This window comes from Oncorhynchus keta, chromosome 10, assembly GCF_023373465.1.
Source record: "Oncorhynchus keta strain PuntledgeMale-10-30-2019 chromosome 10, Oket_V2, whole genome shotgun sequence".
In the NCBI taxonomy this organism is placed as follows: Eukaryota; Metazoa; Chordata; class Actinopteri; order Salmoniformes; family Salmonidae; genus Oncorhynchus; species Oncorhynchus keta.
Window position 1 is genome coordinate 68,020,707 of NC_068430.1, and position 17,239 is coordinate 68,037,945.

General features: G+C 41.1%; 1 protein-coding gene across 2 annotated transcripts; it reads right to left on the reverse strand.

Annotated features, from left to right (window-relative positions):
* Positions 1-397: 397 nt before the first annotated feature.
* Positions 398-17,227, reverse strand: LOC118389296 (uncharacterized). Of its 2 annotated transcripts, none has more exons than XM_035779207.2 (8): positions 17,151-17,227; positions 14,685-14,796; positions 9,395-9,477; positions 8,824-9,159; positions 6,015-6,335; positions 4,831-4,953; positions 3,444-3,476; positions 398-514 (listed from the first exon to the last, which is right to left on the reverse strand). In XM_035779207.2, the coding sequence occupies exons 3-8, from the start codon at positions 9,465-9,467 to the stop codon at positions 435-437; spliced, it is 966 nt and encodes a 321-aa protein (XP_035635100.2). In that variant the 5' UTR covers positions 9,468-9,477; positions 14,685-14,796; positions 17,151-17,227; the 3' UTR covers positions 398-434. The 2 variants fall into 2 exon arrangements, with proteins under 2 accessions (XP_035635100.2, XP_052383737.1); XM_052527777.1 differs by lacking the exon at positions 17,151-17,227 and adding an exon at positions 15,127-16,216.
* Between the last annotated feature and the right edge of the window lie 12 nt (positions 17,228-17,239).

Sequence of the window (17,239 nt, forward strand, 5' to 3'; positions counted from 1 at the left end):
TTCTATCGTTTAGGAATGTTTGACCGATCGCTGTTTGAACATGTCATTTATATAATCATTTTGATTGAAAATGCATTAATTGAGTTCATTTGCTGTTGTAATTAAAACAGCCTGTGGTTATTTGCTATTGGATTGGCAGAATGACAACTGCTAACACATTAACCTACAGTTGGCCTGAACATAACTTTTTTTGAATGCACTTTAATGATCCAATGTCACACTTACCGATGGCGAGGTGAAGCATGTGCCCAAAAGCACTGCAGGCGGGTCCAGTTGTTCAAGCACAATGCTTTTATCATGTTGCTCCCGCTGTCAGTTGTCATGCACACCTGTTGGTCTTCACTCATCTTCCACAATGCCAGAGTCTTTGAGATCCTGGGCTATTACTTCACCCGTATGATCATCGGAATGTAAGACGTCTGTAGGCAGACGTTTTACAATTTCCAGTCTTCATTTATGTAGTCGACTGTCAAATTTAGGTATGGCTCTGACGTTCTGCTCGACCATAGATGGGCTGTGGAGGAAAAATAAGAAACACTAGCCAGGTTCTCTGCGACTCTTTCGTGGGTAGCAGTGTATAATCGCCGCAGGGCTTCTTCTGTGAAATACTTGCGGCTTGGCAGCTGATTTGTGGTCACCTGTACCTAGCAGATTTTTAAATGCTGGCTTTTCTACTGTAAAGATTGAGACTATATATTTAGCTATGTAATAGGTCACTGCATCCGCCATCTCCTTCCACCTCAAACATTTGTCATAAGGGATTACGTTTGAAAAGGAAGCGACTATGGTAGTATGTCTTTTAGCTGACATTTTGGAAATTGGGCGACTGGAATCGGCATTGCATAGTCTCACGAATTCCTCCCATTCCACCGCGTGTTTCCGTTGCAGGTGATGGAAGGGGTTGGTTGTACTGCTGCTTTTCGTAGCAATTGTCTTTCGACACATTTTGCACAAGACATTCGTTTGCTGAACAACAGACCTCTTCAACCCAAACCACTTCCATATTATTGAAAAAACATTGCAGCCCTTTTCAGGGATGATTTCATCCTCACGAGAGGCTGAGTTGGTTTCCCCACTTTCCATTTTGGTGGAACTCTTACCGCCGCCACACTTTGTCAGCGTGGTTACAATTTGTGAAAGGCTGTCTACAGTTGTGATTGCTGCACGCGTTGGCACATGATTCGACATTGGCCTGACAGTGAAGAGACAGTGAGAAGCTGCATTTGTCAAACGTTACAACATTATAACAGAACCTCAATACTTGCGATAGACAATTTCCATATCACGTTAAAACAAACTCGAATATATCGAAAAAACTTGATCGCCCAGCCCTACTTGCAAGACAGCAGGTCTTCCCTTACAGTGCAGACAGGCCCATATTTCACCCAGCAGTACAAAATAAACTCTGCAAAAAAAAAACTGTCATTCAAAGATAATTCATAAAATTCTAATTCAAATAACTTCACAGATCTTCATTGTTAAGGGTTTAAACACTGTTTCCCATGCTTAAACAATAAACATGCACCTGTAGAACGGTCGCTAAGACACTAACAGCTTACAGACGGTAGGCAATTAAGGTCACAGTTATGAAAACCTAGGACACTATAAAGAGGCCTTTCTACTGAATCTGAAAAACACCAAAAGAAAGATGCCCAGGGTCCCTGCTCATCTGCGTGAACGTGCCTTAGGCATGCTGCAAGGAGGTATGAGGACTGCAGATGTGGCCAGGGCAATAAAGTGCAAGGACGGACAGCTGATCGTTCTCGCAGTGGCAGACCACGTGTAAAAACACCTGCACAGGATCGGTACATCCAAACATCGCACATGCATGACAGGTACAGGATGGAAACAACTGCCTGCGTTCCACCAGGAACACACAATCCCTCCATCAGTGCTCAGACTGTCCGCAATAGGCTGAAAGAGGCTGGACTGAGGGCTTGTAGGCCTGTTGTAAGGAAGGTCCTCACCAGACATCACCGGCAACATCTTTGCCTACGGGCACAAACCCACCGTCCCTGGACCAGACAGAACTGGCAAAAAGTGGCCTTCACTGACGAATCACAGTTTTGTTTCACCAGGAGTGATGGTCGGATTCACGGTTATCGTTGAAGGAATGAGCGTTACACCGAGGCCTGTACTCTGGAGCGGGATCGATTTGGAGGTGGAGGGTCCATCATGTCACAGCATCTTCGGACTGAGCTCGTCATTGCAGGAAATCTCAGCGCTGTGCGTTACAGGGAAGACATCCTCCTCCCTCATGTGGTACCCTTCCTGCAGGCTCATCCTGACATGACCCTCCAGCATGACAATGCCACTAGCCATACTGCTCGTTCTGTGCGTGATTTCCTGCAAGACAGGAATGTCAGTGTTCTGCCGTGGCCAGCAAAGAGCCCGGATCTCAATCCCATTGAGCACATCTGGGACCTGTTGGATCGGACATTGAGGGCTAGGGCCATTCCCCCCAGAAATATCCGGGAACTTGCAGGTGCCATGGTGGAAGAGTGGGGTAACATCTCACAGCAAGAACTGGCAAATCTGGTGCAGTACATGAGGAGGAGATGCACTGCAGTACTTCATGCAGCTGGTGGCCACACCAGATACTGACTGTTACTTTTGATTTTGACGCCCTTTTTGTTCAGGGACACATTATTAAATGTATGTTAGTCACATGTCTGTGGAATTCGTTCAGTTTATTTCTCAGTTGTTAAATCTTATGTTCATACAAATATTTACACGTGTTAGGTTTGCTGAAAATAAACAGTTGACAGTGAGAGGGCGTTTTCTTTTTTTGCTGAGTTTAGTATGACCCAAATAAATAATCTCCCTTCACCACAGCCATGCAGCTAAACTCCCGAAAATTAGAACAGGGGTGAGTCATTTCTTAAGATTTCCCCATGAGAACAATACAAAAGTGGAGCCATCATCATCGCCAACTGGTTTGGTAAACAATTAGTAATCATCCGGCCTCCATTTTCTACTCCACTTGTGACGGAAGAAACACTACCCTTTGACCTACATTCAATCAAATAAGTCATTCAATTCAAAGGGAGAGAACAGTGTTCCGGCTGAGTGACTAGTTTCACAAACCAAAAGCATGTGAATGCTAGCCTGGTCAAATATCTGTTTGTACTACTCTTGCCAACTCCATATCTCATTGTCAAGACAAAGATGTTAGGCATGACAATGAGTGACAAGGGGTTGGCATGATAGCCCAAACAGACTGGCACTCAGGCTATGTGAATGCATTACGGAGTATTGTTTTTGCCTTGGAAAATGTAATCATTTTAATTTGTTGAGTTATAATTATCAAGTTTTCCAAATGAAGATGCTGGTCATTATAAAGTATGTGTATTGCTTTTACAGGGAATTATGTGAACTGTCTAGGAAAGATGGGAAACAAGTTTTTTTTTTTTTTAATAAATACTGAATATTGAAGGACTTACTCATTAATGGGAAGGTAGACTGCCTTCGAGCCCCTGTGAAAAAATAAATGACATAAAACCTACTATTACAATTTAGCTTAAAACAAACTATACTGAACAAAAATATAAATGCAACATGTAAAGTCTTGGTCCTATGTTTAATGTCCTGAATTAAAAATCGCAGAAATGTTCCATATGCACAAAAAACATATTTCTCTCAAATTTTGTGCACAAATGCATCCCTGTTAGTGAACATTTATCCTTTGCAAAAATAATCCATCCACCTGAGAAGTGTGGCTTGTCAAGAAGCTGATTAAACAGCATCGTTACACAGGTGCACCTTGTGCCGGGGACAATAAAAGGCCACGAAAATGTGCAATTTTGTCACACATCACAATGCCACAGATGTCTCAAGTTTTGAGTGAGTGTGCATTTGGCATGTTCACTGCAGGAACGTCCATCAGGGGTGTTGCCATATAATTTAATGTTCACTTCTCTACCAATGTCGTTTTAGAGAATTTTGCATTACGTCCAACCGGCCACACAACCGCAGACCACATGTGACCACGCCAGCCCAGGACCTCCACATCCGACTTCTTCACCTGCGGGATCATTTGAGACCAACCAACCGGACAGCTGATGAAACTGAGGAGTATTTCTGTCTGTAATAAAGCCCTTTCGTGGGGGAAAATGAATTAGCCTGTCCTGGCTCCGAAGTGGGTGGACCTATGCCCTCCCAGGCTCACCCATTGATGCACCCCTGCCCAGTCATGTGAAATCCTTAGATTAGGGTCTAATTTATTTATTTAAGTTGACTGATTTCGTTATATGAACTGTAACTCAGTAAAATGGTTGAAATTGTTGCATGTTGCGTTTATATTTTCGTACAGTATACATAAAAAAGCTAATAAGTAAAGCAAAAGTGATGTTGATGAACAATAAATAGCCTACTAGTGCAGTTCATGCTGAATCCATTAATATTGACTTCGAGCATCAAATACACTGTTTTTCATGGTTAATATAAGCCTAAGCCACACATGGCTGAAAGCCACTGATCGTATAGTAAAGATGTCTGATGTTTAACTACTGTACATGACGACTGGCTGAGCCTGGGTATTTTCACTATGTTGTTTGACTACTGAGGTTCTTGGCAGTGTAACTTTAAGGTAATCATACCTATTCAGAGCCAAAATGGGTGGCTGTCAACTGCTAAAGCATGCAGACCCACTATACAGGTTAATTTAGCACGCCAAGCAGAGATCCATGATACTCAACAAAGCTTCATGCAATGATATCTGTTCATAGAGCAGTTACACACACAGAGAGATCACATATATCAGCCAGGCCCATGTAAGCACCGTCTGAGAGCTGTCATCAGTCTGTACTGTATGACAATTCCTGTACTTACGTTGGACAGAGCGCCTTTTAAATATCAGCAGCGCAGCAAGGAGTCCAATGACCAGAGATCCTATGACCCCAACTGGGGCAAGCCACTGGGTAGTGGAGTCAGAAGCAAAATCATCTTTTGAACCTTCAAATGCAGGTGGAAAATAAACAATTAGCAAATTAAATAGGAAATTCACATATATTTGAATTAAATACAGGTAGTGCTACTCTGTGACCAGACATAGATGCACAAAGTCCATGATTGAGAACAAATTAAATCTGATTATTTTTTACAAATCTAATCCAGCAGACCTGGATTCAGGCAACCAAAGTTCAATGTCATTTCAACTAAAAAGAAGTTCCAATATTATTCTAAAATATAAAATCCAGAGGAAAAGGTCAATTATGATTGGTCAAAGTCAGCATCAGGTCAACTTCATTTCCTGCAGAGTAATATTTGATTATTTTGATATCTTAAAATAAACAGACTAGAGCTCTTTTCTAATCTAAATATAATCTTAATTTACTCCCCATTGCTAAGACTAATTCGTTTTCGCATTAGATGGATAATTTGTGTTTGGAAATTCCCAGCCAGGCAGGTCAGAAAAAACATTCAAAATGGCTGCGAGAGGTGAGAAACAACTGCAGAGAAGGAATGTTCTGATAAGAAGGTATTATGACTGCACTGAATCGTGATAAGATGGAGCATTAGAGACATTTTGGAGACGATGAGCTCTAATTAGCAACTAGTGCAGGTATTTTACAACTCCACTATTTCTTCGAAGCTCACCAGATGACACGCAGACTGGGTTGAGCAAACATTGAAGATCTTCTGGGATCATACTGAAACATGCAATGGAATGTTTCTTAGACAAACCAAGACATTCATTTTCTTTTTTTCAATTTCAAGGAAGATGTTCAGTCAGATTTGGGAGCATGTTATGGCCTGATCTACTCCACCCCTCAGTGACATGCTCTCTCATTATGAGGCTGATTTATTGTGCTCACACATGATAAAGACGTTGTTAAAAAGGCCTATGCTAATAAAAGTAGGCTAGATTGAGGCTGAACTGTTTACAATGATCAGGGTTAGGATGAGTGAATAAGGGAGACTGGCATGTTTTGGATTTGGCCCAGCTTTCAAAAAGGATGACATCACAAACATTCATAGACACTGTGTATACCGACCACGATGGCAGAACATACCTGCTGAACATACAAACGGGATCTCAAATGATGCCTTCCCCTCCTGGACTCCATTGGTGTTGTGCACTGTGCATGAGTAGTTTGTGGAACCACTGTATGTAGCCTTCAGAACTGTCAATTTACTGGAGAGGCTAAACAGTGTGTCGTCTGTCTTTTTGGCCACGAGTTCAGCACTGCCTGTGCAGTTTGCGCCAAACTCGTCAAACCACCAGATCAACCCTGTCTGGTGCCCGCCTGTAGAGTTGCAGAAAATGGTCACGTCTGTGTTCTGTTTTATGCAGTTCTCAGGACTGGAACTCATGGTTGGTGATTTGTACATAGCTGGACAAGAGAGAGAAAGATACATTATATTACATACAGTTGAAGTTGAAAGTTCATACACCTTAGCCAAATACATTTAAAACTCAGTTTTTCACAATTCCTGACATTTAATACTAGTAAAAATGTCCTATCTTATGTCTGTTAGGATCACCACTTTATTATGTGAAATGTCAGAATAATAGTAGAGAGAATGATTCATTTCAGCTTTTATTTCTATCATCACATTCCCAGTGGGTCAGAAGTTTACATACACTCAATTAGTATTTGCCTTTAAATTGTTTAACTTGGGTCAAACATTTCAGGAAGCCTTCCACAAGCTTCCCACAATAAGTTGAGTGAATTCTGGCCTATTCCTCCTGACAGAGCTGGTGTAACTGAGTCAGGTTTGTCGGCCTCCTTGCTCGCACACACTTTTTCAGTCCTGCCCACACATTTTCTATGGGATTGAGGTCAGGGCTTTGTGATGGCCACTCCAATACCTTGACTTTGTTGTCCTTAAGCCATTTTGCAACAACTTTGGAAGTATGCTTGGGGTCATTGTTCATTTGGAAGACCCATTGGCAACCAAGCTTTAACTTCCTGACTGATGTCTTGAGATATTACTTCAATCTATCCACATAATATTCCATCCTCATGAAGCCATCTATATTGTGAAGTGCACCAGTCCCTCCTGCAGCAATGCACCCTCACAACATGATGCTGCCACCCCCGTGCTTCACGGTTGGGATGGTGTTCTTCGGCTTGCAAGCCACCACCTTTTTCCTCCAAACATAACAATGGTCATTATGGCCAAACAGTTCTATTTATGTTTCATCAGACCAGAGGACATTTCTCCAAAAATATTGATCTTTGTCCCCATGTGCAGTTGCAAACCGTAGTCTGGCTTTTTTAATGGCGGTTTTGGAGCAGTGGCTTCTTCCTTGCTGAGCGGCCTTTTAGGTTATGTTGAGATAGGACTCGTTTTACTGTGTATATAGATACTTTTGTACCTGTTTCCTCCAGCATCTTCACAAGGTCCTTTACTGTTGTTCTGGGATTGATTTTCACTTTTCGCACCAAAATACATTCATCTCTAGGAGACAGAACGAGTCTCCTTCCTGAGCGGTATGACGGCTGCATGGTCCCATTGTGTTTATACTTACATTTACATTACATTTAAGTCATTTAGCAGACGCTCTTATCCAGAGCGACTTACAATCGTACTTGAGTACGATTGTTTGTACAGATGATCGTGGTACCTTCAAGTGTTTGGAAATTGCTCCCAAGGATGAACCAGACTTGTGGAGGTCTGAGGTCTTGGCTGATTTCTTTTGATTTTCCTATGATGTCAAGCAAAGAGGCACTGAGTTTGAAGGTAGGCCTTGAAATGCATCCACAGGTACACCTCTAATTGACTCAAATGATGTCAATTTGAGCCTATCAGAAGCTTCTAATACCATGACATCATTTCCTGGAATTTTCCAAGCTGTTTAAAGGCACAGTCAACTTGTAAACGTCTGACCCACTGGAATTGTGATACAGTGAATTATAAATGAAATAATCTGTCTGTAAACAATTGTTGGAAAAATGACTTGTGTCATGCACAAAGTAGATGTCGTAACCAACTTGCCAAAACTATAGTTTGTTAACAAGAAATGTGTGGAGTGGTTGAAAACTATTTTTAATGACTCCACCCTAAGTGTATGTAAACATCTGACTTCAACTGTACATGTGGGTGCAGTTCGCAACAACGTCAGCGGGTAAACATCGTTAAGACAGACTTGGCACATTTTCAACACCCATCAAAGGGTTATAACTTGGAATGAGATTACTGGAGGAGTGATTTTAATAAACTGGAATTACCTTTCTTCACTCACATGTTCTAATTGAGTCTGTGTACATTATTTGTAAACATTGATTGCGTGACGTGGGTAGAATGGCATTATGGAGGCTAGTTGTGGACATTCCCACTGGTACTACTCTGTGCCATTTGAGCACTGTCAAGTAACTCTGGCTCCTGCTGTGCTGTCCAATCTCTCTCTCCCTCACAATAGATCTGAATTCCCCCTGAACACATTTCAGATTAAACATCCTTATCAACCTTTTATCATACCTGTATGGGCAGGTGTGTGTGTGTGTGCGTGCGTGCGTGCGTGTGTGTGTGTGTGTGTGTGTGTGTGTGTGTGTGTGTGTGTGTGTGTGTGTGTGTGTGTGTGTGTGTGTGTGTGTGTGTGTGTGTGTGTGTGTGTGTGTGTGTGTGTGTGTGTGTGACAACAATGGAAGTTGAATAGAACTTAATTTCAACATGTGGGCATCATAACACCCTGATGAAGGCTATGTGCTGAGACGCATTTAAAAAAATTAAGTGTTGTATTGTATTGTATTCTTCTATTGCCCTTAAAGTGTGGCTGAATATCTCACATGTTCCAGTTTTTTCCTTTCATGGACCTGTGTTGAAAGGTGCTTTTATAATCACACTTGGTTGAACTGTAGACAGTATAGGACTCACCTGTGACACTGAGGCTGATTGTAGCTGTAGCATCACCACTGTCTGTTCTCACCATGCATTCATACTCCCCCTTGTCGGCCATCTTGGTATTTGTCAACCACAAGGACACATTCATATTATCCTTGTTCCAGGATGGCTCAGCAAATTTAAACCCGAGGGTTGAGGCATTTGCATGTTTATGGTATTCCAACAAAGGTGCATCACCATCACCTCCCACCCTCTTCCAGGTCACCGTCAAGATGGTCACGTTCTGAACAGCTTTGACAATACACTGCAGCAATGACTGCTGACCATAAACCCCATGGTATTCTTCTTCACACTCCAGTTTGACAAATGCTGTAAGTAAAATATCATTTCAGAGAAAAAGACCACATAAATACAGAAGATAATTATTGTTATAGTAGTCAGGTTTATCATAATGTCACCAATCTTATTGAACTTTTAGTAAAAAATAATATACAGTTCTTCCAAACCACAATGTTAATAATCTGCTGAAAACATTAAATAAATTGTTGTATTTATGTATATAACATTTTATAATAATGATTATGGAATTTATGGCACAACTTACTCTCAGAAGAATTTCCAGTGCTGATACAGGCTAAATGGATCGCAAAAAACAGAAAACTGGTAGCTGAAGTCATCTTTGGATTCCTGAGTAGGAAGAGAGAAATGTACAATGACAACACTTGTCACAGCAGTTTGAGATAAGTCTCTAGACTGCGTGAGGTAGGTCTATAGACTGCCTATCACTCATTAGGCCCTAATTTATGGTTTTAACATGACTGGTAATACAGATGCATCTGTTGGTCACAGATACATTTAAAAATAAAAGGGATGTTCATTGTCCGTAGCTTATGCCTGCCCATACCATAACCCCACCGCCACTATTGGACGTACTGCCAAATTCCCTAAAAGGACGCTGGAGGTGGTTTATGTATACATCTATAAGTACCTAGGTGTCTGGCTAGACTGTAAACTCTCCTTCCAGATTCATATCAAACATCTCCAATCTAAAATCAAATCTAGAGTCGGCTTTCTATTCCGCAACAAAGCCTCCTTCACTCAAGCTGCCAAACTTACCCTCGTAAAACTGACTATCGTACCGATCCTCGACTTCGGCAATGTCATCTACAAAATAGCTTCCAATACTCTACTCAGCAAACTGGATGCAGTTTATCACAGTGCCATCCGTTTTGTTATCAAATCACCTTATACCACCCACCACTGCGACCTGTATGCTCTAGTCGGCAGGTCCTCGCTACATATTCGTCGCCAGACCCACTGGCTCCAGGTTATCTACAAGTCCATGCTAGGTAAAGCTCCGCCTTATCTCAGTTCACTGGTCACGATGGCAACACCCACCTGTAGCATGCGCTCCAGCAGGTGTATCTCACTGATCATCCCTAAAGCCAACACCTCATTTGGCCACCTTTCCTTCCAGTTCTCTGCTGCCTGTGACTGGAACGAATTGCAAAAATTGTTGAAGTTGGAGACTTTCATCTCCCTCACCAACTTCAAACATCTGCTATCTGAGCAGCTAACCGATTGCTGCAGCTGTACATAGTCCATCGGTAAATAGCCCACCCAATTTACCTACCTCATCCCCATACTGTTTATATTTATTTCCTTTTCTGCTCTTTTGCACACCAGTATCTCTACCTGCACATGACCATCTGATCATTTATCACTCCAGTGTTAATCTGCAAAATTGTAATTATCCGCCTACCTCCTCATGCCTTTTGCACACAATGTATATAGACTCTTTTTTTCTTTCCACTGTGTTATTGACTTGTTTATTGTTTACTCCATGTGTAACTCTGTGTTGTTGTCTGTTCACACTGCTATGCTTTATCTTGGCCAGGTCGCAGTTGTAAATGAGAACTTGTTCTCAACTAGCCTACCTGGTTAAATAAAGGTGCCAATTGCATGCCAATTGCACGCTCCCTCAAAACTTGAGACATCTGTGGCATTGCGTGGTATGATAAAACTGCACATTTTAAAGTGGCCTTTTAGTGTACCCATCACAAGGTGCACCTGTGTAATGATCATGCTGTTTAACCAGCTTCTTGATATGCCACACCTCTCAGGTGGATGGATTATATTGGCAAAAGAGAAATACTAATTAACAGGGATGTAAACAAATTAGTGCACAACATTTGAGAAAATATTGTGCGCATGGAACATTTCTGGGATCTTTATTTCAGCTCATGAGACATGGGACCAACACTTTACATGTTGCATTTATATTTTTGTTCAGTGTAAGTGCATAGTGAATGAGGGCCTAACATAGCTTAATAGGGGGCAGTTGCCTATCTATTTGTCACCTCCCACCTGGATTGTCAACATACCTGTTTTAACTATTTCTTTGGCAGGCAAACACAATAAAATGTGAACATTATGCAAATAGACAAAAGAGCATTTACATTTTAGTCATTTAGCAGACACACTTATCCAAAGCGACTTAAGTGTTCATCTTAAGATGCACTACATGTACAAAAGTATGTGGACACCCCTTCAAATGAGTGGATTCGGCTATTTCAGCCACACCCGTTGAAGACAGGTGTATAAAATTTAACACACACCCATGCAATCTCCATAGACAAACATTGGCAGTAGAATGACCTTACTGAAGAACCCGGTGGCTTTCAACTTGGCACCGTCATAGAATGCCACCTTTCCAATAAGTCAGTTCATCAAATTTCTGCCCTGCTACAGCTGCACCGGTCAACTGTAAGTGCTGTTATTGTGAAGTGGAAACGTCTAGGAGCAACAACGGCTCAGCCTCGAAGTGGTAGGACACACAAAATCGTCTGTCCTTGGTTGCAACACTCACTACCGAGTTCCAAACTGCATCTGGAAGCAATGTCAGCACAATAACTGTTTGTCAGGAAATTCATGAAATGGGTTTCCATGGCCAAGCAGCCGCACACAAGCCTAAGATCACCATGCACAATGCCAAGCTGTGGCTGGAGTGGTGTAAAGCTCACCGGCATTGGACTCTGGAGCAGTGGAAACGCGCTCTCTGGAGTGATAAATCATGCTTCACAATCTGGCAGTCTGATGGACGAATCTGGGTTTGGCGAATGCCAGGAGAACGCTACCTGAATTAATGCATAGTGCCAACTATGACGTTTGTTGGAGGAGGAATAATGTTCTGGGGTTGTTTTTCATGGTTCGGGATATGCCCCTTAGTTCCAGTGAAGGGAAATCTTAATGCTACAGCACACAATGACATTCTAGACGATTCTGTGCTTCCAACTTTTGTGGCAACAGTTTGCGGAAGGTCTTTTCCTGTTTCAGCATGACAATGCCCCCATACACAAAGCGAGGTCATTACAGAAATGTTTTGTTGAGATCGGTGTGGAAGAACTTGACTGGCCTGCACAGAGCCCTGACGTCAACCCCATTGAACACCTTTGGGATGAATTGGAATGTCGACTGCAAGCCATGCCTAATCGCCCAACATCAGTGCCCGACCTCACTAATGCTCTTGTGGCTGAATGGAAGCAAGTCCCCACAACAATGTTCCAACATTGCTGGAGAGCCTTCCCAGAAGAGTGGAGGCTGTTAGAGCAGCAAAGGGGGGACCAACTCCATATTAATGCTCATGATTTTGGAATGAGATGTTTGACGAGCAGGCGTCCACAAACCTTGGTAATGTATTCTAGCTAGGTGGGTCAACCACATAACGCATATCGCTATCAGCAAAGTTAGAGCTAGTAAGGGAGGGAGAAGTCAAGTGTGAAATGCTTTTTTTTCACACTGAAGGAAACACATTCTGTTTTTAAGGAAACAATGTGTGGGAGATGACAGCACTGTTAAATTAATTCAAGTGGCCACTAAAGCTGTTGGAGTTATTCTCACCCACAATATACAGTGCCTTGCGAAAGTATTCGGCCCCCTTGAACTTTGCAACCTTTTGCCACATTTCAGGCTTCAAACATAAAGATATAAAACTGTATTTTTTTGTGAAGAATCAACAACAAGTGGGACACAATCGTGAAGTGGAACAACATTTGTTGGATATTTCAAACTTTTTTAACAAATCAAAAGCGTGCAAAATTATTCAGCCCCTTTACTTTCAGTGCAGCAAACTCTCTCCAGAAGTTCAGTGAGGATCTCTGAATGATCCAATGTTGACCTAAATGACTAATGATGATAAATACAATCCATCTGTGTGTAATCAAGTCTCTGTATAAATGCACCTGCACTGTGATAGTCTCAGAGGTCCGTTAAAAGCGCAGAGAGCATCACGAAGAATAAGGAACACACCAGGCAGGTCCGAGATACTGTTGTGAAGAAGTTTAAAGCCGGATTTGGATACAAAAAGATTTCCCAAGCTTTAAACATCCCAAGGAGCACTGTGCAAGCGATAATATTGAAATGGAAGGAGTATCAGACCTCTGCAAATCTACCAAGACCTGGCCGTCCCTCTAAACTTTCAGCTCATACAAGGAGAAGACTGATCAGAGATGCAGCCAAGAGGCCCATGATCACTCTGGATGAACTGCAGAGATCTACAGCTGAGGTGGGAGACTCTGTCCATAGGACAACAATCAGTCGTATATTGCACAAATCTGGCCTTTATGGAAGAGTGGCAAGAAGAAAGCCATTTCTTAAAGATATCCATAAAAAGTGTTGTTTAAAGTTTGCCACAAGCCACCTGGGAGACACACCAAACATGTGGAAGAAGGTGCTCTGGTCAGATGAAACCAACATTTAAATTTGGTAACAATGCAAAACGTTATGTTTGGCGTAAAAGCAACACAGCTCATCACCCTGAACACACCATCCCCACTGTCAAACATGGTGGTGGCAGCATCATGGTTTGGGCCTGCTTTTCTTCAGCAGGGACAGGGAAGATGGTTAAAATTGATGGGAAGATGGATGGAGCCAAATACAGGACCATTCTGGAAGAAAACCTGATGGAGTCTGCAAAAGACCTGAGACTGGGACGGAGATTTGTCTTCCAACAAGACAATGATCCAAAACATAAAGCAAAATCTACAATGGAATGGTTCAAAAATAAACATATCCAGGTGTTAGAATGGCCAAGTCAAAGTCCAGACCTGAATCCAATCGAGAATCTGTGGAAAGAACTGAAAACTGCTGTTCACAGATGCTCTCCATCCAACATCACTGAGCTCGAGCTGTTTTGCAAGGAGGAATGTGAACATTTTTCAGTCTCTCCATGTGCAAAACTGATAGAGACATACCCCAAGCGACTTACAGCTGTAATCGCAGCAAAAGGTGGCGCTACAAAGTATTAACTTAAGGGGGCTGAATAATTTTGCACGCCCAATTTTTCAGTTTTTGATTTGTTAAAAAAGTTTGAAATATCCAATAAATGTCGTTCCACTTCATGATTGTGTCCCACTTGTTGTTGATTCTTCACAAAAAAATACAGTTTTATATCTTTATGTTTAAAGCCTGAAATGTGGCAAAAGGTCACAAAGTTCAAGGGGGCCGAATACTTTCGCAAGGCACTGTACTTGTTGCTTCTGGAGTCAATATAGCTGAAGAATAGGGATAAACAGCTGCAATGGGAGAATAAGCCATTTTTTCCTCCCTTGTGAGGACTACTGAAAGGACCTTTTACAGAAAGATGCATGAAATAGGCTTACAGATGCAAAACTGCAGGCAATGATCAAGGGATAGGATGTAGTACCACGCTAACTTGGTTGTGGTTTGAGACAACAAACAAATCCATATAGTATACTTGACATGTGGAGAAAACTCAAAAATGTTGGACACACAAAATGAAACATTTGCAGGACTCAGAATCCTCACTTTAATGAGTTAACATGATTTTACACAGAATCAATCTTGATTGGCTGGGAATAAACAGCTTGCCTTACCTGCTGCTGTGGTCAATTCGTTGAATGAGAAGTAGAACAACAGCAAACACCTCAGCAGGTACATCATATCACCACAGCTGGCTGTGTACTGCTGTCTGTCTCTGTCTGACATCTACTTATAAAGAACAGGAAATAGGATACATCTGACATCACAGTCCCTCACAGTCAACCACACCTTCATGTATTACTTCAGTCTAATTTAGAATTCTTAATTGAATCAAATGCTATATATATGTTATTATAATTGCAATGGTTTATTGTGTTAGTCAAAAAATATGGTAAGTGGAGAGTTGAGAGTAGAGTGGAGAGTTTAGATGGATTGTATTGTTATAGAACCACAACAACATATCCAACTGTAAATGAACTTCACTGCATTCACATTACAACAGCCATGTTAGAAAAGCATATCAAAGTTACATCATGTTGTGTTCATGTTATTCACCTTCCAGATGTCGATTTTTCTCAATGTTAGCTGTTAGCTTTAATCAAACTCAGCTCATAGCTCTTCTCACGCTTTGCATCAGAATTTGAATGAGAGGGGAGAATTCCCTCTAGTGGACATGTTGCTTCTGTTCAGTGTCACATGTCTAACTTCAGTTCAATCAATCCAGGGTTTATTCACAAGGGACCAAATGAAAGCCGATTGGGAATTGTTTTGCTGCTGTGTACTAATGAACTGTCGCTCGGCAAAAAAATACAGTCTTCAGGTACTGTAACTACTTATATAATAAATAATGATAAAGATTATTTTCTTTCTTTGTGCAGTAATTACATACATTTTCCTCACAATGGGTTTCCAGCTTTTGGTTCCTTAAAACTTATGAAAACAGTTTACATCTTGGAACATGAAAGAATGCAGATTAGCCTCCCCATCAATTATGATTTTCATTTGTTTAAAGATTGTAGTATTTAAAAACAACAATTGAAAATATTTACAAAACCTTCCGTGTAACATCTTTCTCACTGCCCTGTGTTTAATGAACAGTATCAAGGTGCGTCATTTGAACAGGAATTTCACAGTGCGAAATATACCCAGATACATGTTTTATCTGGACAAAGTAAAAAAGCTTTCATCTCAATGATATCATTAATAATAAACAAAGTCACATATAAAAACATACAAAATAGGGCAAGGTACATATGGGGTAAGGTACATATGGGGTAAGTTACATATGGGGTAAGTTACATATGGGGTAAGATACATATGGGGTAAGTTACATATGGGGTAAGTTACATATGGGGTAAGGTACATATGGGGAAGGTTACATACGGGGCAAGGTACATATGGGGCAAGGTACATATGGATTAAGTTACATATGGGGTAAGGTACATATGGGGTGAGGTACATATGGGGTGAGGTACATATGGGGTAAGGTACATATGGGGTACGGTACATATGGGGTAAGGTACATAGGCCTCAAGCAGACATGTGTTGTATTGCTTTTACAGTGACTTCTGTGAACTGTCTAGGAAAGATGGGAAACCATAAACTCAAAGTGACCAATTAAAATGACATATACTGAATATTGAAGGACATACTCATTAATGGGAAGGTGGACTGCCTTCGAGCTCCTGTCAAAATGGACATAAAACCTACTATTACAATTTAGCTTAAAACAAATTAAATAAAAAAGATCATCATTAAACCAAAAGCATTAAACAATAAATAGCCTAAAGTGATGCTGATTAACAATAAACAGCCTACAAGTGAGGTTAATGCTTAATCCATTAATAGATTAACAATAAACAGCCTACAAGTGCAGTTGATGCATTAATAGATTAACAATAAATAGCCTACAAGTGAGGTTAATGCTTAATCCATTAATAGATTAACAATAAACAGCCTACAAGTGCAGTTGATGCATTAATAGATTATAGTTTTATTACAATATTATATTGTCTTTTTTTTGTACCTATTATCAAATCACTTGACAATCACTTCATATACAGACAGGAGTCCTCTCTCATCTTGGCCTCTTACACTACGAAATAACATGTCTCAATTTGGTTAGAATTGGCAAATAGTCATAACTTTACACACAAACATCTCAAGCCACCATAGTAGAGCTGAGCAAAAATCAACAACAACAGAAAGAGATGAAAGAGCCCTGACTAGTTCCATGCAGGCTGGCATAGAGAGAGGTCAATCATATCTGTATCTACAGTGCCAACTGCCAAGTATGCACTTAAGCAAGAAGGAACAGATACTGTAGAAGGGTTGGAAGGAATTGTGGGAGGTGTAGTCTTGCTGTGGACGGCATTCACCTCAAGTTACCTCAATACAACAACAGATTTCTCAGTCGATATGTAACGCCATCACCAGCAACATGATAGCAGTCAAATGTGAACTGAAACGATCACTATATAAATATAAGACAATTGCTGCCCCTTGAAAAACACAAAATGTTTTGAAATGTTTCTCCAAAATGATCATAATCAACCACCAGGTGAAGATGTTTACGTTACCTTGAAACTGATACCAATTCTCTCTGATTAATAATTGACTCTAGTCCATCGGTTTTCATGTGTACTGTTGCGTTCCATTAAACTGACTT